General features: G+C 39.6%; 1 protein-coding gene across 2 annotated transcripts in view; it reads left to right on the top strand.

The window, feature by feature from the left end:
- Window positions 1-24,500, top strand: part of NEDD4 (NEDD4 E3 ubiquitin protein ligase) — a 102,739-nt gene that overhangs the window by 56,375 nt on the left and 21,864 nt on the right. Inside the window, exons 2-9 of one of the 2 annotated variants that reach the window (XM_044979694.1) lie at window positions 4,558-4,562; window positions 5,591-5,616; window positions 10,063-10,073; window positions 19,277-19,338; window positions 21,496-21,598; window positions 22,885-23,045; window positions 23,804-23,921; window positions 24,041-24,208. In XM_044979694.1, coding sequence (XP_044835629.1) covers window positions 4,558-4,562; window positions 5,591-5,616; window positions 10,063-10,073; window positions 19,277-19,338; window positions 21,496-21,598; window positions 22,885-23,045; window positions 23,804-23,921; window positions 24,041-24,208 — 654 coding nt within the window. Of the gene's footprint in view, window positions 1-4,557; window positions 4,563-5,590; window positions 5,617-9,718; window positions 9,770-10,062; window positions 10,074-19,276; window positions 19,339-21,495; window positions 21,599-22,884; window positions 23,046-23,803; window positions 23,922-24,040; window positions 24,209-24,500 lie in introns of both variants that reach the window. The other variant, XM_044979695.1, reaches the window with a different exon arrangement.

Raw genomic sequence — 24,500 nt, 5'->3', positions numbered from 1 at the left:
GTGTGCAATGAGAAAAAATCCAGGATTCATCAAGCTCAGCTGTGAAGCAAAGGACCATGGGATACTCTCCAAGAACACCACATGCTCACTATGTGCCAAACCCTTGACATGTACAGAATGATTCAAATTGAAAGAGGGGACAGCCATCCCATGTGCATGCTATTAATATGGCTTACACATCGCACATCAACTAATGTGTGTCAACTCAACCAACTAACTAAACTAACCCTTGTGTGTAGACCATGTCTTAGTGCATGGCAAGCCACGGTGTGAATGTACAGCGCAATAGTCTGCTGCACACTGTCGTCGTATAAGCCCTGTTACCATGCACTTTAAGTTCTGTAGTGTACTTTGACATACTAAATAGGAGTATGTCAGAGCACGCTATAGAACTTGGTATATAGTAACAGGGTTCATTTGTCTAGTTAGTGCAGGGCAAGCCGTTGCGCTGTACATTTACATCCTGGCTTGCCGCCTGTTAACTATCCATGTAGACAAGCCATCAAGAGGCCTGTGTGGCAAGATACAGTAAATACAATTTCTAGAATCCAGTAGTTTTGGAAATAGACATTTTTTAATGTTTTTCTAGTTTTAATAAATATTGACAAGCATGAGATATTAGCTAATATCTCAAGTGTTAAAGATTCCTTTCATGTCTCAAATTAAAGGATTGTTTTTAGGGTTGACATTGCTATCTATGACGAACCAACCAAAGTAAATACTTTTCAAGTACATGCTACCGTATAGGTAAAATTAACTTGAAATCATTCCTATTAGATATAAAATACATTACTGAATAAAAACTTTATGGTATATATGGAATTAATATTTTTAAAGTATTGTTGTAATTCGATTTTGTCTTTTATACTTTCATGAAAACTGTTGTGTGAATTATGTAAACCTTTTTGAAATTTGTATAAATCAAATTTTGCTATCTTGAAATTTTACCACTACCATTTCTCAATGGTGTGTATTACCATTTTATTAAACAAATTGCAGTAGTAGAACTTTCTTGATTAAAGTATAAATCAACCAAATAATTCTTAGTTTCCATTTCATACTACAATCTGGGGCCACTTTGGTGGCTCATGAAATGTTGTTCATTCTCATCAGACTTATAAGGAACATTGATGTCTGGGTGTTTTAGTAAAAAGAATATTCCTTTTAAAGGGATCCATTGAGCTCTTATTTTCTTAAGTGGCAATAGTCCAGATCCATGTTTGTTTTGTTTTAGCTTTCTTTCTGTTTTCAGTTGATACCTTGTGTTTCTCCAATAAAAACTATACGCTTTCTCATCTCCCATACAGCCATAGACTTGTGTATGAAGACTAGTTTAATGTGCAACTGGTCAAATATTTATGCAGGAAAAACTAAGCATGTTGAGTTTCTGCTTTCTCTGGTACAAGCACTGAAATGTTTATTTTAATAAGGAAAGTTGGTAGAGAAAATCCCTTACTTGAACACTTAGCTCTTGCACAAGAGCTTCTTAGAAAGTTACCCTGAAGAATTAGTAATTAACCAGTGTGCAGGTGTTGGGTTATTTTTTTTGGGTTTTTTTGGAAATGATTTGATTAACTGGAGCACTTTGAGAACAATCCTAGCATGTTCAGCTAGACAAACCAACCTCAATATAAGTTTTTAAAAGCAGATTTTATGCACTTCATGATGGTAAATGAAGAAATGTCCAGAAGCCTCACTGTTAACTTGGACTTCAGACTTATGAACTTCAAGTATTCAACCAATTGATGAGACTGAATATATTTTACACGTTTAATTGTATCGGGTTTCAGGGTGATTAGCTTATTTTCTTCCAATAGCTTTTCTCATTAAGACTCACTTTATCATTGTACGAGTCCTTTAAGGGTTGTGTCCGAGAATGTTTACCAGCTGTCTTGTGTCCTTGTGTACTTTTAACTCGGGTATTGGGGGGGGGGGAGATGTATTTTATGTTTTTATACACTTGTGGGTTGGCAACCAGAAACTTTGAGTTTCTCTGCTTGTTAAGAAATTAGTTCTTGCTTTCAAGCATCTACTTTCCCTGTCTCTTCTGAAGTGGGTCCGAGCTCGCATGAAACTGATATCTAAACAAACTGTTTAAAGTCTGCTGCCAGTGTACTATGTTAGCATCTATGATGTCTGGGTTTCAGTGCTATTTTGGAATTTATTCTCTGAAGCCAGTGGCAGTCACACTTGTTTATAATAAGACACATTGCTAAAGAGCACTCCTGCTACCTGATCCATGTATTAGTATGGACTCCTCTTGACCTCCAAACTACGGTACTAATATCAATAAAGGATTTTAATTTTTGGCTGGAAGAAAGCACTGCTAAAAGGTTGATTATCAAGGCTGGCATGCCTAAAATAGCAGTAGAGTGAGTACCAGAAATGAAGTGGATATTAGCCATGCTGAAGAAAGACACAATCAGTAAGAGTTCTTTTTTTTAAAGTGTAAAGTAGAGTTGATTTTTTTGTCCCACATTCTAGTTTCTTTGAAAGGCATGTTTTATTTGAGGATTGCCAAGAACTTGACAAATATTAAATCTTCTCACATTTCTGAGATAAGCATTTAAGTCCTTCTTTAAAAATCAATTTGTAGGCAAGTGATAGCTATATTTTTTCCAGTAGCTCGTGGGTGTTATGATTTAAAAAATAGCAGTGCTGCTTCCAGTTGGGAATGCAGGGAAGCTTCAGATATGAAAGCTGTTGTAGCACTTTTTCCCATACAAATTTGTGAACTAAAATGCTTTGCCCTAAAAAATGATAGTGAGATACGCATTCAGTAAGTTTGAGGCTTTTGAAATCGTGGGTCTCCCAGTTTGTAATACATTGTCCTTTTATGCTGGGCCTCAAGAGCTAGTCATAAATTCTGTTTGTAGGGGAACACCAAGATTTTTGGAATGCTAATGAGTAGTATAATAAGCTAACTGTCCTTTCTGTGTTCAGCAAAATTAAATGTTCCCTCTGTCAACAGGTCCCCAATCTAAAAACAAAATTGACAAACAGATCTGAGGAGGGGGGGGTGTTAGGATTATTGATGAGGGAGGGATTGTTTTGAAGAGGTACCAGTAGGTTTTAGAGACATGGTTCCCAAACTGGGGTTCATGAACCCTTGGGGGTTCACAAAATCTATCAGGGGGTTCTCAGAAAAAAATTCTGTAATGGCGGACAGAGCTGTCCCTACGGACTCCGGGCGCAGGGGCCGGCAGCCTGAGCCTCTTACCATGACTTCCTGGCAGAACAAGTTTAAGCTTTGTTGTAGTTGAGCAGTCCAGGCAAACAATGCACAAGACCCGAATGCTTGTGGGAGGGACTCTTTAATTGAGTTGGCTTCTTAAATACCTTCATGCTGTTTCACGTCTGGTACTCCTTGATGAAACATGTAGGAGGCTTAATCGAAGTGATAGGAGCAAAATTAGTGAATTCTTGGAAGAGTGTGCCATTTTCTTTGAATCTCAGGGTTGGAAGGGACCTCAGGAGGTCATCTAGTCCAACCCCCTGCTCAAAGCTGGACGAATCCCCAACTAAATCATCCCAGCCAGTGCTTTGTCAAGCCTGACCTTAAACTCTAAGAAAGGAGATTCCACCACCTCCCTAGGTAACCCATTCCAGTGCTCCACCACCCTCTTAGTGAAAACGTTTTTCCTAATATCCAACCTAAACCTCCCCCACTGCAGCTTGAGACCATTATTCCTTGTTCTGTCATCTACTACCACTGAGAACAGTCTAGATCCATCCTCTTCGGAACCTCCTTTCAGGTAGCTGAAAACAGCTATCAAATCCCCACTCATTCTTCTCTTCTGCAGACTAAACAATCCCAGTTCCCTTCAGCCTTTCCTCATAAGTCATGTGCTCCAGCCCCCTAATAATTTTTGTTGCTCTCCGCTGGACACTCTCTCTCCAATTTTTCCGCATCCTTCTTGTAGTGTGGGGCCCAAAACTGGACACAGTACTCCAGATGAGGCCTCACCAATGCCGAATAGAGGGGAATGATTATGTCCCTCGATCTGCTGGCAATGCCCCTACTTGTACAGCCCAAAATGCCATTAGCCTTCTTGGCAACAAGGGCACATGGTTGACTCATATCCAGCTTCTTGTCCACTGTAACCCCTAGGTCCTTTTCTGCAGAACTGCTGTCTAGCCATTCGGTACCTAGTCTGTTTTCATAGTGTAATAAAATTAATAATGTAATGATAAATAATAGTTTTTTTATGACATGTTTACACACTATTTCCAAGATCACTGCTTGTATCGTTTATGCTCAGGTAAGGGAGAAAATCCCTGGAAATATTCATTTTTAGGAGGGGTTTGTGAGATTTGATATTTTCGTGAAAGGGGTTCGCAGGTTGTTAAAGTTTAGGAACCACTGTTTTAGAGGCAGAGATATTTTTATGAGAGCATGAAGAGTGGTGTAACCATGACACACAATGTGGAGAGTGAGTGGCAATGAGAGACAAAAAGTGAAGGAAGAGGGTAGGTGGGGGGAGTTCTGTTTAAGCTGAAATTATGAGCATTGGTGTTAAGAGATAGAGAAGGGAGGCAGAGTAGCCAGCATTGGAGAGCAAGTTTATCCATTCCTTTTTTTTTAATCGTAATGTCTTTTAGATGTTTTGCTTAACGCCTGCAGCCAGTGGTGTTTTTAGTTACATGACCTATATAATATATTTTGTTGCCTTTGTTAGTGCTAGAGGCCTTACAAACACTGTCAAAATCCAAATTATAAGTGAACATAAAACAACTCACATGTGCTGCAGTGATACAGGAAGGAGTAATCATTGCATAATCAGTTTTTTCTCCCTGTATTGTTTTCAGTGGACCTTGGATTTATCCTAACTGTTCAATGCCTGTTTAAAGTCTTACTTTCTTTGGAACGACAGAATTGGTAATCAAGAGTAAACTGTACAAAATTATTACTTACTGTCAGTCACCAGACTTTGTACTATAAATAGGCTGATTTTGTGTGACACTTGATCATTGATGGCTTGTAAAGTAAGCACACTGTTGTGTTGCCACATTACAATCATGTCAGCTGGTCAAAGATGCTAAAACTGTGCCTATACTAATGTTAAGGGGCTTGCCATTTGTTGGCATAGCTTATTTAAAAATAGCACTGTCCTTGTGTGTAGACATATACCCATTATGTAAAAATGAGCATAATTCACATATTTTGGTTTCAAAAAGTTAATCATGTTACATGACTTGGTAAAAGGAAGCCTCTAATTTGATAGGTTTTGCTTCAATTTTAATATTAAATGTTTAAAATCTGTTTTAATAATTTAATTTGTATGAATGTGAAAAGTCTACAAAGGTTAATGTTTAGACTGACTCTACACACTGTAAGACTTAACCTGTCCAATAATATATCTAGAAATCTGGTACTTCGCTCTGAGGCATATTCACTGGCAATCACAACTGGATGAAAATGACTCCTCAGATTCTGCCATGTGGAATGCTGTTGCTGGTAGATGAATGAACAGAGAATAATGCTTTCTCTCCCTGCCCCCTTCTTGCAGCCTGGCTTTAAATATAGACTGATTCACACTGCAAAACTGTCATACTACTTGACACATTTAGCAGTCTTGGTTGGCAGAAGCAGAGATTGCAAGTCAACATTGAAGTGTGAGAGTAGCGGGTTAATTTGTACCAGCCTCTATATATGTCACTAGTTCCTAAGATCTATTCCTCATCTTCATTAGTACTTGTCAATTTCAGTTTGGGGTGGCTTTAAACTGATACTTCTGTCTGAAAATATAAACTGTTGTGTAAAACACTGTAGTCTGTTACGGTTACTATTACTAATATGACTAAAAAAATAAAATTTGATTTTGTTTCTTAGTCTATTTGCATTTGACAGCATTCAGTATGTCCATTTCACATTTTTCCCTGGATGTAAATCACATAGCTGAAAGGAAAAGCAAAATCTAAAAAGAGTGGGGGGAAGATTGTAAAACCATATTGGTGTGGGATAGACATAATACCTGAAACAATTACTAGCTCTATCTCTTAAAAACAATTTTTTTAAGTTGGTCTCCCTTTAATAACAAACCTTCCATCCACTGCAAACTAACACTTCAATTTAAAAATTGGATGGCTGCATTTGTATGAAAATCTAGCATGAAATTCAGGAAACTGTTCCTTTTGTTCTCTTCTCTAAAAGTTTCAGTGTCAGATTTCCAAATCTGGTTCTAAAACTAGATGAGAAATCTTTCATTGAACTTTTGTTTTTTGGCATCATCAAGAAAGCATACAAGTTTTTGAATGAAATAGCTAGTCTGGGTCTGTATATATACAATGTCCTTACTTAACTTTCAGCTCTAGACAGACCCCAAGTGTTCAATCTTCTGCTATCTACTAAACAGATGGCTTAAGATACTCTGATTTTTCCAGCTTCTGAAATAAAAATGCATAGCTTCCTTCATTTATATTGTAGAGCCACCATACTAAGATGCTAATTCCTTTCTTTTAGTTCCTTATTAAATAGCGTTTTGCTATTAACTTCATCAAGCATATAAATGATGAGACAACAAAAAGCTTAAGAAGAAAAATTTATACAGTAACTCCTCACTTAATTTCCTCTCGCTTAACGTTGTTTCGAAGTTATATCACTGCTCCATTAGGAAGCATACTTGTTTAAAGTTGTGCAGTGCTCTCTTAAAACATCGTTTGGCTGACTTGTGCAATGCTCCCTTGTAAAGTTCCTCTTTTCTCCACCTCCTCCCTCCCTCCCAGCGTTTCCCCCACCGCCAGACAGCTGTTTGGTGGACCATAGGACTTTCTGGGTGGGAGTGCGGGAGTGGGGAAGCTGCCCCCCGCCCACCGGGCAGGCATGGCCACCCAGAACGCAGGGGATTTAGCCCAGGGCCCTGCAGCCCCTAAGGGGGCCCTGGGGCCCTGGCCCTGCGAGCATGGGCTGCAGGACTCAGGAGGAGCAGGGGCAACCAGTGGCCAGAGAGAAGTGATGCTTTGAAGGGGAAAGCGCCGCTTCTCTCCGTCCGCTGGCTGTGCGGCTGCCCCTGCTCCTCTTGAGTCCTCCGGCCCATGCTCGCAGGGCCGCATTCTGAAAGGGGCTTTAGAGCTGCAGGCCGGGGCCCCCTTAGCCCAGGGCCCTGCAGCCCCTAAAGCCCCTGCATTCTGGGTGGCCCTGCCTGCTGGGGGGCGGGGCAAGCTCCCAGGATCATGTCCATGGGGGCGGTGTCGCTCTGCACAGAGCCACCTGCACACCCCCTGCATCAAACAGGAGCTGCCCTAGGTAAGTGCTCTGCCCCTTCTGCCTGCCCCAGCCCTGAGCGCCCTCCCACACCTTAACTCTCTCCCAGACTCTGCACCTCCAGCCCTGTCTCTGATTAGTTTTTGCCCCTGGTCTGAGACTTTCAGTTTTGGTAGAGGTCTCTAAAGAGTAAAGTAGCTACAAGTGTTAAAACTGCAAGTGAGCAGGAGTCTGAGAGTACACTTCTACTCCACCTAGAACATTGAGAGTTGTCACACAGTCTAATATTTGAAAGCCTCTCTAAAATGAGAGCTAAAATAGTAAACCACAGTAATAAGGAAACTCGGAGGTTAAGAGGAGGCTAACAACTCTCTGCTTTTAATATTGCAGACCTGCAAAACAATAGTCTAAATACTACTGCTTTCTACAGTAAAAGTTAATGAGATGAATGCAGTTTCTCCAGCTTCTTGGAAAATCAAATAGATTAGGGAACAAAGTATTGGAAAACTTAAGTGTGTTCTCTTGAAAATTTCTTCCCAGCAAGAGTAACTTTTTTTTTTCATGGCATAAGTACTACGTTGCATACAGACGGCTGTGAACACTAATGCATTCTATTAGAGAACCTTCTAATCACATTAAAATATATTTTAGGTGCTCTGTAGATCAAAGAATAAGATTCTAATGGCCTGATCCAAAGCCTATAGAAATCAAAGAACTGCTATTAACTTCAGTTGGTTTAGCTGGTTGCATTGTTTTTGGAAGTATCTTAAACAGGAGTTTGTGATGTAGGCCAGAACTTTTTCCAAACTTAAAGACTGAATTTGAATTACTTCATGAGGTTGACACTTTTGCTTATGATTTGATGATTTACCAGTGTTAAAATGACATTGAAAATACTCAATTTATATTTCCAGGAAAGGCATTAATACCAGAAAGCAAGCCCCATATTAATCTTCATTGTTCATTTATATGAAAATAATTGCTAGTTGAATGGGACAGTTTTGTTTCATATCCTTCAGTAGTTGTGCTGAGGACTAATTGTGTAAACTTACTTTTTTTTTTTTTGTTCTAGATGAAATATATTGCTTAAGTTGTGAGTTCTCCACCCAGTTGGAGGATGTCATGAACAGGTGTCTGGGGTTACAGCTGCCCTGGCCTTCCCATTTTGGGAGGGAGGTTTGAGGCTAGCATAAATAGTTTGTGTACATTGGTGACTAGCTCTGCTTCAGGAATCAGCATGCATCATTCAACGTGTTCTCATAGCTGAGCATGGCTAGGTTATCGAAGCATGCTTATTGGATATTTGAGTTCAATAGATACTTGCTCTCAGTGGGAGGGTACGTGACTAACATTCAATTAAGAATAAAAGTAGACGCAGTGTAAAGAAAGTACAGAAAGAAAGCACTGTCTAATGGTTAAGGCAGTTGAATGCTGCCCTGGGGAATTGGATTCTATCCCTGCCTCTGTCACAGAGTTCCTATGTGGTGCTTGGCAAATCACTTGAACCAAACTCTTCACAGGTGCTTATTAACTGTGGTCCTCATCTTCTGGGTGCCCAACCTGAGACCCTAGGGTAGGGTGACCAGATGGCAAATGTGAAAAATGGGGACTGAGTGGGGGATAATAGGCGCCTCACCTATATAAAACAAAGACACAAATGTTGGGAACGTCCCTATAAAATTGAGGGAGTACGCTCATTTCATGTGTGGGGATGTTATAGGAGCTGTCTGGTTAGCACTAGGACCTGTAAGGGATGGAGCATGCTCATTGAGGAATGAATTGTTTGCTGCTTTAAAAAAAAAAAAAAAAAAAGTCTCTGAGCTTACCCAATGGGTTCCCCCCCCCCCCCCCCCCCGACCCCGGTCAGATTTGTATGTATTTTCATGGGATGGCAAAAGGCACATCTCTGGAAGTGGGTGGGCTTTGTGTCAAATTTCAAATCCTTGCTCCAAAGCTGTTCAAAGAAAAGGTCACCAGAACTTAACATGGGTAAAACATATTTTTCCCTAACCTCATTCTTAGAAATGGCTGAATTGTTTTTGCTGAAATTTTCCAGTAAACTTATGCCTGAGGCAGACACCTGGAATGTAAGCTTTCAGCCCATGTAGTTAAAATTTGGCAAAGTTATAAGAAACTGAAAACAGGGTCTTGTAATTGAAAGTATCAGGCAACCTTAATAGGCTGTGCTATCAGCCCCATCTGTAATTGTTTCAAGTGTTTTGATGTGTATACTAATAGCCCATCAGTTTTTACTCATTGAGGGGGTGACCAGGGAAGTGGCTTGACTTCCAAGAGTCCTTTAAATCAGTGCTTCCGTTACATATGATAAAAGATGTCAGGCTTGAGACATATTGGAAGAGAGGGTAGTGAACAAGCTACATTACATAGGATAACTTCCAATTCTTAGAATGCATTGCAATATTAGGGCTTTCCATGAGCTAGAGACAATATCTTATGGGTTTATTACTTCATAACATTTTTCATGATGTAATTTTTTATTTTTTTTTCCCCCAGACAAGAGATGACTTCCTAGGTCAAGTGGATGTTCCTCTTCATCAATTACCGGTTTGTATTTAAGATGACATAAAGCAATTCTGTTGGCATACACAATTATATATCATTTATTGGGACAAAGATATAGCATCAATAGATTTTTATTAAATTCTGCCTCTTCTAATCTTTTGGCACAGATCTTTCTCAGAACTAAAATAATGCAACCTAAACAATGTTATGCTTACATATGGGCTTCTACTAATAAATGAGTTCTCTTACTCTTTATTCCTGAAGAAACTGAGGTTTGATGTTCATACCCAAAAGATTAGACTGACTCTTGTTGTTGTTGTTGTTTCTCATTCTAGCTTCATGTAAGGTACAAAGGAAATTTAGAAGGCTTTCTTTCTGATTACTCTTAAAAGAATATTTAAAAATAAAGATGTTTTTAAAATTTTGCTGAAAACAGACAGAAAACTGACACAGTAAGAAGAAATAAAGTTGAAGTAATCTAGTTGTGTACATTTTTTATTCTGCAGTTTTTCATCCTTTTGCAAAACCTTCAGCTTTAAGGAAACTTATGCAGCAAAATTGGGAATGGGAGGAAAATAAATTAAAATGACTAATGTTTCCACTTGCGTATAGTGCCTTCATCCAAGGATCAGGAAACTTGACAAATTGCTAAAGAAATCTTGAAGCAGCCATTTTAAAGTGGGAAAACTAAGGGTACGTCTACACTACAAGACTATTTCGAATCTACTTAATTCGAATTTGTGGAATCGACCTTATGAAGTCGAATTTGTGTATCCACACTAAATACACTAATTCGACTGTCTGAGTCCACAGTAACGGGGCCAGCGTCGACTTTGGAAGCGGTGCACTGTGGGAAGCTATCCCACAGTTCCCGCACTCCCCGCTGCCCAGTGGAATGCTGGGTAGAGCCCCCAATGCCTGCTGGGCGGAAAAATGTGTCGAGGGTGGTTTTGGGTAACTGTCATCATTGAACCGTCAATCACGCCCTCCCTCCCTCCTTCCCTTAAAGCGCCTGCGGGCAATCTGTTTGTGCACTTTTCTGCTCAGTGACAGCGCGGGCGCCACAGCACTTTGAGCACGGATCCCGCTGCAGTTATGGCTGTTGTCAACTCCTCGCACCTTATCGTCCACCTCTTCCACAGTCAGCTGCTGAGAAATCAGGCTACTTTTCAATGGTGCTGCGAGCACTGGTGGACCATGGGGGACGTTTTACCAACATCAACGTCGGGTGGCCAGGCAAAGTTCATGACGTGCGTGTTTTCAGGAACTCTGGTCTGTTTAGACGCCTGCAGGAAGGTAGTTTCTTCCCGGACCACAAAATAAGTCTCAGGGATGTGCAGATGCCTACAGTGATCGTCGGGGACCCAGCCTACCCGCTAATGCCCTCGCTCGTGAAGCTCTGTGCAGGCGCCTTGCACAGCGACAAGGAACTCTTGAAGTCGCAGTGAGCAGCGTGACCTGTGACTGTTCAGTTTCTTTACAGAGAAGCTGAACCTGCCCCTGTTTCTTTACCAAGTGACTGTTGACTAGCATCTGCAGTTACATACCCCACCCACCCCGCTTCCCCAACTTCCAACACACGTTTAAAAATAAAATACATGTTCCACTGTAACTTTACAAAGGTTTCTTTATTGATGACTTTGCGTTACAGGGTTGAAACTGGGACATGGACTGTGCTGGGTAGGGTGTGCGGTGATGTAAAGACCGCCTGTAAACTCGAGGAATGACAGGCTCCTGCTCCCAGAGCGGTCTGCAGTGCCGGACTGGATGTTTCAACGGAGCCTGCCATCCCTCCTTTTTGAGACTCTGTGTGCGGGGGCTATGTGGCCTTTTGGCGGGGGAGGACGGATACAGATTCCTCTGCTGTGTGGCTCTGTGGTCCAGGACAGGGACCGTTGCATGAGATCTGTAACCCCCCTCCCCCGCTACAAAGTCACGTATCCCCCCACCCACACAGAACCTGCAAACCACCTCCCATACCGACCAGGGTGCGTACTGACTGCAGTGTGTGTGTGACCTGCTGCTGATCCTGCCCCCATGTCTGTACCCTGGTAAAGGTGATTGTCCTGTCAAATTACCAACCCCCTCCCCCCCCTTCAAACACAGTCTCCTCTAAAAGAACATGACGGAAAAAGTAATTAACAGAAAAGTATTTTTTATTATCAACTAGACAGGGGATGAAACTGGGATGGGGGCTTGGGTGAGGCGGGAAGGAAAGGACTTCTCAAAATTTAGGCTATGAGCTTTTCGGTACTTGAGCACTCTGCTGGGGTGCAGTGACAGTTTACACGGCCTCTGGCGCCCCTCCTTCTGGTTATTTTGGGTGAGGGGGGTATGGGACTTTGTGGCGGGGGAGGGCGGTTGCAGATACACTGCAGGGGGGCTCTGTCCTCCTGCCGGAGGTCCTGCAGAACATGCACAAGGCGCAGGAGCATGTCCGTTTGCTCCCTCATTAGTCCAAGCAGCGTTTGAGTCACCTGCTTGTCTTCCTCACGCCACCTCTCCTCCTGTTCACTGTGTGAGCGCTGGTACAGAGAGAGGGTCTCCCTCCACTGGCTCTGCTGGTCCGCCTCGTCTTGGGAGCACCCCATAACTTCATCGAACATCTCGTCCCCTGTCTTTTTCTTTCGCCGCCTAATCGTTGCCAGCCTCTGTGAGGGGGATGCTGTGGCAGGTCTGGAGACAGTCGAAGCTGTGTGATGTGAAAAAGGGAGTGAATTCCTTGCAAAGATAAATTTTTGCGAAGAATGAACACAGTGTAGTCTGTCTCTGTGAATTCTGGGTTGAGATCTCAGTGCCTGATGGGGCAAAAACCATTTTCGCGGGTGGTTCTGGGTAAATGTCGTCAGTCATCCCTTCCTCCGGGAAAGCTACAGCAGACAATCATTTCAAGCCCGTTTTCCCTGGATTGCCCTGGCAGACGCCACAGCGTGGAAACCATGGAGCCTATTTTGCCTTTTGTGCCTGTCACCGTATGTGTACTAGATGCCGCTGACAGAGGCGGTCCAGCAGCGCTACACAGCAGCATGCTTTTGCTTTTGCATGACAGCAGAGATGGTTACCAGCCATACTGTACCATCTACCATACCATAAATTGGTAATAAGATGGGCATGGTTACCAGTCCTTTTGCACTGCACCATTTGCTGCTGTCATAAGTGCCCCTGGCTGCTCTTAGCCAGGGGCGCAAAAGCCAAAATTGGGAATGACTCCCTGAGTCAATCCCTCCTTTTTGGTATCTAAAAATAGAATCATTCCTGCCTAGAATATGGGCAAGTGAACTACAGAACCACTGTATCAGAGAGCCAGAGAGCACAGCTGCTCTGTGTCAGATCCTGCATAGATTATGAGCTGTATGCTATTCACAGGGGGTGCTCCTGCAACAACCCCACCTGTTCATTCCATTCTTCCCCAGCCTTCCTGGGCTACCATAGCATTGTCCCCCCACTTGTGTGATGAAGTAATAAAGAATGCAGGAATAAGACACAGTGACTTGTTAGTGAGAAATGAGTGGAAGGCAGCCTCCAGTTGCTATGATAGTCCAGATAGGACATTAAAGAGTGTGGAGGAGAGGAGCCCATCATCCTGCTGCTAGTCCAGGGGCAATTGAATCTTTTCTTTACACATGAAGGGTGGGGGCTGATGGAGCTACCTCATGGAGTACCTCATGAAAGCCTCGCACGGAAAAGTGTGCTACCACGAAGCACCCAATAAGGCAGCTCTCCCCAGGAACCTCCTGCGGAGGCTTTTCGATTACCTCCATGAGAGCTTCGTGGAGATCTCCCAGGAGGATTTCTGTTCTATCCCCATATATAGAGAGACCTCCTTTTCACATACTTCAGATTCCTGTTATATTAAGAATAAAAGTTTACATGGTTAAAGCACTTACCAACTGCTCCTTCCCCTGATTCAGGATCCGGGTTAACAGCCGAGGACGGTTGGTAGGGGATCTCTATGACGGTGATGAAGAGATCCTGGCTGTCGGGGAAACCAGCGTTGTAAGCGCTGTCGCCTGCCTCGTCCTCCACAAACCCTTCCTCATCTTCCCCATCCGCGAACATCGCCGAGGAACTGGCCGTTGACACTGTCCCATCGTCAGAGTCCATGGTCGCTGGTGGGGCAGTGGTGGCAGGCTCCGTAGCGTCCGTTTGCCGGTTTGATTTTTTGGTAGCCTTGTCTGGGGTCCTTGATTTTCATGCGGCGCTGCGTTGCATCCCGCCTGTATCCTCTGTCTCTCATGGCTTTGGAGACCTTCTCGTAGGTCTTTGCATTCCGTTTTTTGGAGCGCAGCTCCGAAAGCACAGACTCCTCGCCCCACACACCGATCAGATCCAAGAGTTCCCGGTCAGTCTATGCTGGGTCCCTCTTTCTATTCAGAGATTACATGAACTCCTCTGCTGGAGAGCTCTGCATCGCTGCCGGTGCTGCTGAGCTCGCCCCGATGTCCAACCACGAAATGAGATTCTAACTGTCCAGACAGGAAAAGGAATTCAAATTTTCCCGGGACTTTTCCTGTGTGGCTGGTCAGAGCATCCAAGCTCGGACTGCTGTCCAGAGCGTCAACAGAGTGGTGCAGTGTGGGATAGCTCCCGGAGCTAGTAAGTTCGATTTGCATCCACACCTAGCCTAATTCGAGATAGCCATGTCGAATTTAGCGCTACTCCCCTCGTCGGGGTGGAGTTCCGAATTCGAACTAAAGAGCCCTCTAGATCGAATTAAACAGCTTCCTGGTGTGGACGGTTGAGCGGTTAATTCGAATTAACGCTGCTAAATTCGATTTAAAGTCCTAGTGTAGACCAGGCCTAAGACAGAGAACCCAGCCAAGAGCAGTTGTTCTTCTTCCTACCTTGACGAGCTGTGTTGAACTTCCCAGAGTGGGAACGCCTTAGTAAAAAGACACCAGGCTTCACAGTAATCCCAGCCACATAGGATGGGGCAGGAAGTACAGTGTTTGAGGTGGTGCCATCTCAAGGGGAGACATTCCCATTGATGGGAATGTGGAGGCTACAGCAATTCCCACAGGTCTCTGGAGACAAGTGATATCAGACTTTTTTTCCCTTCTTCTTTCAGTTTGGACTCTGTGTATTCTTTGCTGATTAGCTGTTTTGACCTTTTCTCACCCATCTTCCTCTGTAACTCTGTGTTCTCCATTTTCAGCCTTTGCTTTGCTCTTCTTCAATGTCACATGTACTTCCTTTTCCTACTCCTTTGCTCACCCACACTTTTTTTTTTAAATAAAAGACTGGAATTAACGTTTGCCAGCTATCATTCTGACTAACTAAGGGATGTCAGTTACACACTCATTTGATTATAAGCTTTGAGTCAGGGACTGTCTTATACAAACACATAAAACCAAAATACAAGGAGACACCAACACTAACTGAAGCCATTGGGTGCTATCTAAAGACAATAAATAATCCACACTGCAAAGTGATCAGAGTCAGCAGGAGAATCCCTAGCCCACCTACGCCTGCATAGTCAAAATTTTGTTATAATATTTATAGAAATACAAATAAGAGAAACAATGGCACTACCTTTTTTTTTCTTTTCTTTTTTTTTTAAGTAAGGCAAAATTACATTGAGGGCTACAAAATGCTGCAGGCCCTCGAGTCTTTGCAGGTTCAAGATAAGAGATGGGACTCTCCCAACTCCCAATTTATTCAAACAAAGAAAAGGTTGACTGGTTAAATTGGGTTTCACTTAGGAAAGAAACATTTTAAAATGCATAAACCTAGCCTTTACTTAATCTTTCTTATGCTCCTTTTCCCGCTTCATTCCTAGTCTTTTCTTTCTCATGATTTTCCCTTTTTTCCCATCCCCACTTGTGTCCCAGTCACACTGAAAATATAATAATTTTGCTGAACCACTTTTTAAAAAAGATTCTCAGCGACCACGTGTTGACTGATCCACAATGACCAGTTAAAAGCATGTTTACAGTTCTAAAGCCCTCCTTCTAGACTAGGTCAAGATCTAGTTCTTCAAATGTTACCTGTGAATAAAAGGAATGCATTCCATATAGCAAATACAATAGTGCATTCCTGTTCACCTTGAAGGTAAAAAGAATTCTCAAATTTTGTGCTGTTAGACACTTTATCCTGTGTATCTTCCCATCTATGAAATGCAATACCACAACCATGGGAGGTGAGAATTAACTGGCTCTAAAATTCTTTAGACAAGTAGATGCATGGACTTAGCTCTAATTTTGATGAGTATTTTGGAATACAGGACACAGAACTGATCTGTTACTGATGTCAGTAGTACTAAACTACCCTCAAAAGAATATATGATGAAAGTATTCTTGGGATAACAAGAACTATGCACAAGCCTGTCTCTCAAGTTCCAGTTAGAAAGAAGACACTTTGCTATTGGAAAAACTGAGTTCAGAATACTAGTTGCAATGCTGTGTAGGACATGGTGGCCTTTGTTTTTGAGGAGCTGCTGGCCAGCTCCTCTAGTGAAGAATGAATAGACAAAAGGAAGAATGCAAAATGGAATTTATTATAACAGAACACGGTATAGTCTGATCGTCATTACTATTGGAGAACTTAAAGTTTTAGGGTTATGTCTTCAGTGAGTGTAAATCCAGTGTAGCTGCACTGACTTCAGTGGAACTATGCTGATTTAGGACAAAATAATAGTCATAGAATTGAGGATCTGGCCCTCAAATCACTTATGCATAGACTTAACTTGCATAAAAATGAATTGGAGTTATACAGATGCACTCAGAATAAGCCCCATTGACTTCTGCAGTTGCTGATTTGTACATAAAAAGTAGGGCTGTTGATAATCGCAGTTATCTCAGGCGATTAACTCAAAAAAATTGTGATTAAAAAAATTATCGCATTTAATCACACTTTTCTTACATACTGCAAAGAACTACTGCACTAGAAAAGTCCTCTGGTCATCTTATTGCAACAAATAGTTGCAATTTCTTGTTTTAGTCATCTGAAATTCCTCTTACCAGCATAATGAACTACTTTTGCTCTGTAACGTCTTTAAAAGCTGAAAATCATTTCCATGTGCAGCATAATAGAGCTGTCTGTTATACTGTTACATTATCTTCATATTGATAAGTCTGCCATAATTTGTTACGCTTGAGATAAAAAACTTTCAAATATACTTATAAATATACATGAAATTAAACTGCTTTCATATATGTAGTTTGCCATTTAAACTGTTATTTGATTGTGCAATTATCCAGTTCGCCTATGCAGTTTAGATATCCATTTGTGCAAATTTAACCCAATGTGGAGTGTGACTTCAACTTTTTTTTTTTTTTAATCCTATTTTATGTTAGGCAGGGGTTGTCCTTTTGTTCTGTTTGTACAGCAGCTAGCACAATGGCTTTCTTGTCCATGATAGGGGCACCTAGGTGCTACAGTAAATACAATTAGTAACTTTGAAAGGGATACTTTGTTTAATCCTTGATGTTCTTTCCCGTGTTAAGTTATTTTCAGCTAATTTACTTTACATGTTTTGCATTTCTCAGTTTGGACATGGAAAACAGATTCTAGTCAACTTCTGTATTTTCATGCATTCCCACAATTCTGTAATGTATATATTGCAGATATTACAAGGAATATTGTAACTTTTTAGAAAATTCTTTCTTTTAACTTAAATGGAGTACTTGACTGGGTCTAGAGCTCTGTAAATGTGTGTTACAGATTTCATTCTGATCCTGCAAACATTTTAAACACAAATATGCATTGTGTTTAGGATTTTAGGGTAAAAATGATCTCTCTTCAAGCTGAGTGCAATTCTAAAATTTCAGGATTTTGAGATCTATCAGTATAAATTAGGGATCTGAGGATCTTACCATTAGATAAAAGGCATTTGAATTTAGCTTAAATATCTGAAGTATAAGAGAGAAACACTTTTCTTTCAGAACATCAGTGCAGAAGATACCAGATTCAGAAAATCCTTTGAATCCACGCTATTAGATTTGGGCATAACAACATGTTATATGTTGCCTGAAATCCTAGGCTTGGTAAAGTAAAATCCTAGCATTTAGAGATCAAAAAATGTTTTCCTTTTGAGATTTGTTTCATGATCTTTTGAATTATGTTTACTATTTCAAGTTATAGAAGTGCAAGCATCCCTATACTATGTATTTTGACCTCTTGTAAATCAAAGTATAAAATTTTATGGCAAGAGCAACAATTTCCTTGTTACAAGTCTTTTAAACAAGGAGACATTATATTTTTGGAAATGACTTTGTTTGAAATAACTAAGTACTTACATAACCATAAATACTCCTTATCTATCAGGTAAGTAATGTATAAATGCATTGCAAATAGATATAGATATATACTATAAAATATGAAAATAATACATAAGCAATTTCACTCACATTCTCCCCCAATACATATTCTGCGATCGATTAGTGCTAATAAAGTTTTGCACTTGTCAGCCTGAGTAGTTAGCATATAATCCAGAAATCTGTTTCTTCTAATTGTGTTATTTACATTGTCCTAAATCAGTTTCTGGATCTATTTGTGCATGCAGCATTCATGCTAAATCTGCTAAGGAGCCCAGAAGCCTTTTGGATACACAATAGACGGGGACTTTTTTTAAAGTACATGCCTGGATATATGGTACTATTTTCCCCCTTTAAAGCTGGAACAGTTCTATGTAAAATCATTTTTGACTGAGTGGAGTACAGATACAGTACATGTGTACATTCCCTTCTTCCGCCCCCCCCCTCCTCCAAGCATAAGATACAAATGATTAAAAATTATGATTGAACTAGTTTGGAATTACTCCCCAGAAATTTTGAACAGCCTATCACTTAGTAAACATTTGTGTCAGGCAAGAAATTCAAAGTTAAGTCTCTCACACTTTCCTTATCACATAGCACTGTAAAATCAGACATTTATTGTAATGGCTACAGAATAAGTGTCAGCTGTGACTTACATGTTGTGATTTTTAAAGAGTAAACTATAGATATAATGTTTTTAAGATGGCCTTTTGCATCTAGCAGAAGGTAGAATTAAAAAAAAAATTCTCTGTGTACCTGTGACCTCCTCTACATTACTATAAGTTACACTGAATATGTAATGTGCCTTGTGGTTTCTTGTGAGTCAGATTCACTTATGTGCATGAGAAGCCAGAGACTTGCAAGGACTCATAACGTTTTGTTTGCTGTTTTGTGGATTCTCTGGCACTAGAGCTGGAATGCAATTATTAAATCTGACCTATATTTTTTTATTTGAAAAATATTGAGTGGGAAGAATATGGTAACGCTTATATTAAATGTGGAGTATTTGAAAATAAAGAAATCGCCTCTGTTCCAGGCTAAACACAATTGCCTCAAACTTCCCCTGCTCCCGCTTCCCCCAAGCATTAGAAACTATACTGTGAGGGAGGAAGGTCAGAGTATTTTTTCTTCAATATGGGAGAGTCAGACATTAATATCTTATTCTACTAAAATCTTTTGGTTACATGAAGAAAAGAGGGGGGGAAAAGAGGCTTATAGATTTAAAATATTTTTGAAGATGCAAATGTTTGATTTTACAAATTAGATTTGACAAACTAACATTGTTTCATTCTAGACAGAAAATCCAAATATGGAGAGACCATACACCTTTAAAGATTTTGTTCTTCATCCAAGAAGGTCAGTAAATATAAAAAAAAAAAAATTAAAATATTAACTTTCCTGTGCAAACTGTAACTTGCTATGAACTGTAGCTTCTCTATGTACTTTTATGTGTCACCATAGTATCTGAGCACCTCAATAGAGCAGTATATTAATAAATCAGTGTTGGCACTTATTTAAATTTCTGAAGACTAATTTTAAATTATAACATTTTTTTTCAGCAGCATATGAGATCAAGTTCCTGGGGCTAGTAACTGTTATACATTACATCGTAAAATCACTACCCAGTATTATACCATATTTGAACCATTTTAGCTGTCAACTGTATTCTCCTCTAATCTAGAAACAATGTTCTTTTTTGTGTGTGGCTTAATCCAAGTAAGTTGCATTTGACTGCAGTTAAAAATATAATTTATTTTTTTCATTTGAAAAGTATTTAGTCCTATAAGCATGTATTAGGGAAGCCAGGAATTTTAAAAACACAAACAGTGTGAACCTTGTTATTCTATCCCTGACCCAAACACTACAGATTTTCATCTTCTTTTCTACATGCAAACACTTAAGCTACAGAAAATTGAACATTGCTTAATTATTGCTGACAATGTGCCTAAAAACACAAACTTTTTAAGGAAATATGGATGTTAACTTTTTCCCAATTGATTTCTGTTTAAAAATACAGCTAGAAAGTCTTTGTGCTGTAGTGGAATCTTCGTTTCTTTTTAACCAACTAGGAAGTAAGGGTAGTATTTCAAATGCAAAAGAATAAATGAATGTCATCTCCAAGTTACTTCCCTTTCAGAGTTAGGAAAGGCATACATGTTTTTCTTTTTTTGCAAACCTATGAAAAATCCACACTTGCTGTATTCGTAAAATCCCCTCAAGTGCTGCTATTGTTGTTCACAAATCTACCTCAATACTCTCTCCAAGACATGAGTTTAACAGTGCTCTACAATGGAAAGGCAATGCCACAGATCTAGGAGTACTGTAAAGCCAGCCAGTCAGTAGGCAAATTAACTAACACCATTTTCAGAACTCTGCTCAAATTGACCTCAACAATCAATAAACCATGTTAGCTAATTCTCTAAAAAGCAAAAAGATAAAATTGGTATGAAAAATGTTATTTTCACATTCCTAGTATTACTGCAGCATAGCACTAAATACTAAAAGGTAATTTAAGGTTTTGAGGCGAAAAGTAGGCATGCAGAACTGAGTGTTCCTCTAAATATAAGTTTTTCAGTGTGGTCTACGCTAAACAGTAGTTCAAATACTGGCTATCGGTGGTGGTGGTATACCTATTAGTTTTTGATCAGTTTGCATTGCACATTGTGGAAACTTTCATGAGAGCAAAATGAAAATGACTTTTTTCAGTTCACTTAAATGTTATGGCCTATTCCCTCCCCCCCACCAAAAAAGGCAGAAATATTTCACTACTAGTTGCTAATTAGTTATTACTTTGAAAATGAAGTTGTAAGTTTCTTGGCACTTCAGATTAAACCTGTGTCTATAATTGTAAATTTTCAGTAACATTATTTCACCATAACACTTGAAGTAATAAAACTGTTTCAACTAAATTTTCACAAAAGAATCTTTGTCACATACTTTTAGTGAGAGAGCTGGCAAATTCCTATTTACCTTTGAAAATCTGGTAACTGGTTTCTCTGGTTGCACTACTCTTCCTCACCCCAAGAAACTTACACTCTTTCAGGATTATAAACAGGTAAACGTGATGTATTCAAGATGTATTGGAACATAAGCTTTCGTGGGTGAATACCAGACTAACACGGCTACCCCTCTGATACTTGATGTGTTCAGACATCCACCCCGTAGAGATTTTTGATAACAGAACTAAGTAGGCTTCCTAATTAAATATTTGGTCTTTTAGGTAGCTTTTTGTGTGTTACAAAATTTCAAGATTATTTCAAAGCTTTCTATTTTATCTTGAAAGTTATCCCAATAGCAACTGTCACAGTAGATGCCAATTACCATTGCTTGGATAGCAAAAAAGTACAGATTTTTTTTTCAGACTGTTAAAACCAAATTGCATGCTTTTTCTGTATAGGATTCATAGTCTGACCGAAAGTTACCAAAATAATCTTGTATCTTTCACAAGTGTGACAAAATGGTAATGATTTTATTTAATATCATTGCAAAATAACAATTTTTTCTCTTCTCCAGTCACAAGTCAAGAGTTAAAGGTCACCTAAGGTTAAAAATGACGTACTTACCTAAAAACAATGGGTCTGAAGAAGAAAACACAGAACAGGTGGAAGACCTGGAGGTGAGACAACTGTTGGGTGCTGAAGAGCATATAGTCTGATTTGTTCTTGTAACTCTAGCTAATAAAAGTTGTTAGGCATAAAAAAAAATCTTTTTTAAAAAAGGTGAAGCTGCAAGCCACCTTCTAGAAATTTGATAAATCAGTTAGTTTGGCATCAGAAGGAGATCCAAAATTCCTGTACCATCTCTTGTTTAATTGTGATGTTAAAGCATTCCCATTATTTTTTAAAAATTGCTTCTCGCCTTTATATAGCTGTAATTATGCAGGAAAAAGACAGCGGTTGTAAAAATCTAAGTCAACAGATGATGATACAAGCAAAAATATTTGCTGTCCTCTACCTTTAGTGTCCATAAGTGCTTGGGAATAACCTTTTCCAGTATTTCCATCTTCCTATGTAATATTGTTAACCAGTTGTCATAATGATGATCTGCTCTGTTACAAAAACTTGAACTTTATCCAGTGGAAGAGAGTTTTCTTATTTTAGCTATTTTATTTTCTAATTATTTAGTAATTACATCCAATTTAGATGTAAAGGTCTTTTCCCGAACACTTTAAACAGCTGTTTCAACAACACCACTTCTGCATGTATAGATAAGACAGTTTCTGTTATAAAACCCATATATTAAGCAGATATACCTATTACAGATTTATGGACTGGAACCTTGCATATAAAACTCCTTGATTTTAAAATCCATTCAGTGTCTTTCCTATTCCCAAACCAGAAAATAACAAATGTCTATATATTAAGCTTAAGTAGTATTAAGCGTAAGATGCTACAATAGTACAAATAATAAAAACAGATACTGCTCCTCCACTTCTCTGTATCCATACAGGTCTAAATTTAGTTTGTGGCAATACATTTTAAAGTGGCTAGGCCCATGATATGTACATGCTGACACTGAAAGACAACTAATAAAATACATTATCAAGGACTTCATGGGGAAAACTAAATGGTGTGAAATTTGTAGGGAGGTGTACAATCCAGTTCCACTGTAACATCTCACTTAACATTTTGTTAGTGCTGATTGTCATCTTAAAATACTTTAAAATCAATCCATGTCCTGTAGACTCCCAATGTAAAATGTCTAAGGGATGCACTTAAAATCCAGGAGTGAAGATAGCTTAATACTTTATTTTTCCATAATTATCACAGAAGATGTGAATTTTTGATAAGGTATTGAATCAGAGGACAGTGGCTTGATATACTGGGACATGTCTCCTTTTACAGGTTTAACATTAATGAATGTTAAGTATCTTTACTTAGTTATTAACCTTGTGTCTCATAGCCTGGCTGGATTATATTGGACCAACCGGATGCTGCTTGCCAGCAGCAACAGGAATCTCCTCCTCTACCTCCAGGCTGGGAAGAAAGACAAGATATCCTTGGTAGGACCTACTATGTCAACCATGAATCTAGACGAACTCAATGGAAAAGACCAACTGCTCAGTATGTCCTCTGACTTTTAAGATTCAAAGTATACTTTACTGTGACTGGCAATTCACTTTTATCATTCTGTACAATAATCCAAGTCAGGGAATGAATAGCTCAGGAATTAGTAGTGGAGATCTTCATTTTAATTTTTTCTGTATGTCTACATTTCAAATAAAAAGTGTGTTCCTAAGTCTGATTAGCTAAACTGTTTTCGTTTACTGCTGTTTCAGCCAGCTAACTAATGCAAGTTAGCTAACTCAACTTAACACCTTTTATCTACAGTGTAGACCTACTATAATGACCAAAAACAGTTATACTTTGGCTGGTGAGCAATTCAGCTTGCACAGTACTCAGTCCATTTTCCAAAGTGACGAATATTGACAATACGTATTTCCTACATAATGGAAACTACTTGCAGTCTCAGCAGAGACTAATCATGACTGTGCATGGAGAAGAAATTCCTTTCATGCCTCTAAGACTGCTTCCTCTTTACCAGCAGCCACCTGAAATCCTTCTCGTGTAGTTTGCATAATCTCCTTCCAGCACATGAACTATTAAAATACTTTTGCGATTCGGTTCTTTTGTTTGACGACTCCTGCTCCCTATTTTTCTCTACTCTTCTGCTTTCTCCTGAACTTAAGTTCATTTTGTAGCTCCTGGCTGCTACTCCTATTGGCAAAAGTGGCCATAAGCAATGTTTTTGTTGCTAGTCTGGTCTATTACAAACTTTACTGTTGGTACTGTTTATTGTACTGTTGCTTGCTTTTGTGCAGGGACAATCTAGCTGATGTTGACAATGGTAATATTCATTTGGAGGCACAGCATGCATTCACCCATCGGCGACAGATAACAGAGGAAACAGAAAATCTAGACAACAGAGATTCTCCTGAGGTAAAAACTGTATGGGTTTAAAATACAAATCAGTGTTTTCCTGTAGTCAAATTTGATTAGAGGTTTTGTAACCTAAAATATACCTTTTTTTTTTTTTCTTTTTTCCCCCTGAAAAAAAGAGCTGGGAAGTTATAACTGAAGATGAGGCCACTATGTACAGCAATCAGAATCTTCAAACACTACTGCCACAGAGCAGCTCTGATATGCAGTCTCACCTTGCAGAAGAATTGAATACTAGACTTACTACCTCTGGGAGTCCAGCCACTGGCCAATCAACTTCCTGCAGTGTAAGATAGCAATATTTTTCCAATTGTTTTAACATGAATAGTAAATCTTGAAATTATTTTCCCAAAAGCTAATTCTAACCCAAATTTCTTACAGCAAATATTACGTAATATCACTTGTAGTTACTGTACTGAGAAACTCTTAAATTAAGAGGGGAATACGAGTCCTAATTAGCTTTAGATAATTTTTTTTTATTTTGTCAGAGCTAGAATCCATATTTCAAACCAAGAGCATCCGTCTTTTAACTTCATTTCTTGCAGAGGCTTAAGGATAATCTTGGTATACTAGACCTAC

The sequence above is a fragment of the Mauremys mutica genome, chromosome 11, assembly GCF_020497125.1.
Source record: "Mauremys mutica isolate MM-2020 ecotype Southern chromosome 11, ASM2049712v1, whole genome shotgun sequence".
In the NCBI taxonomy this organism is placed as follows: Eukaryota; Metazoa; Chordata; order Testudines; family Geoemydidae; genus Mauremys; species Mauremys mutica.
The sequence above is the reverse complement of the archived record's forward strand: the minus strand, read 5'-3'. Positions and strand labels throughout refer to the sequence as shown.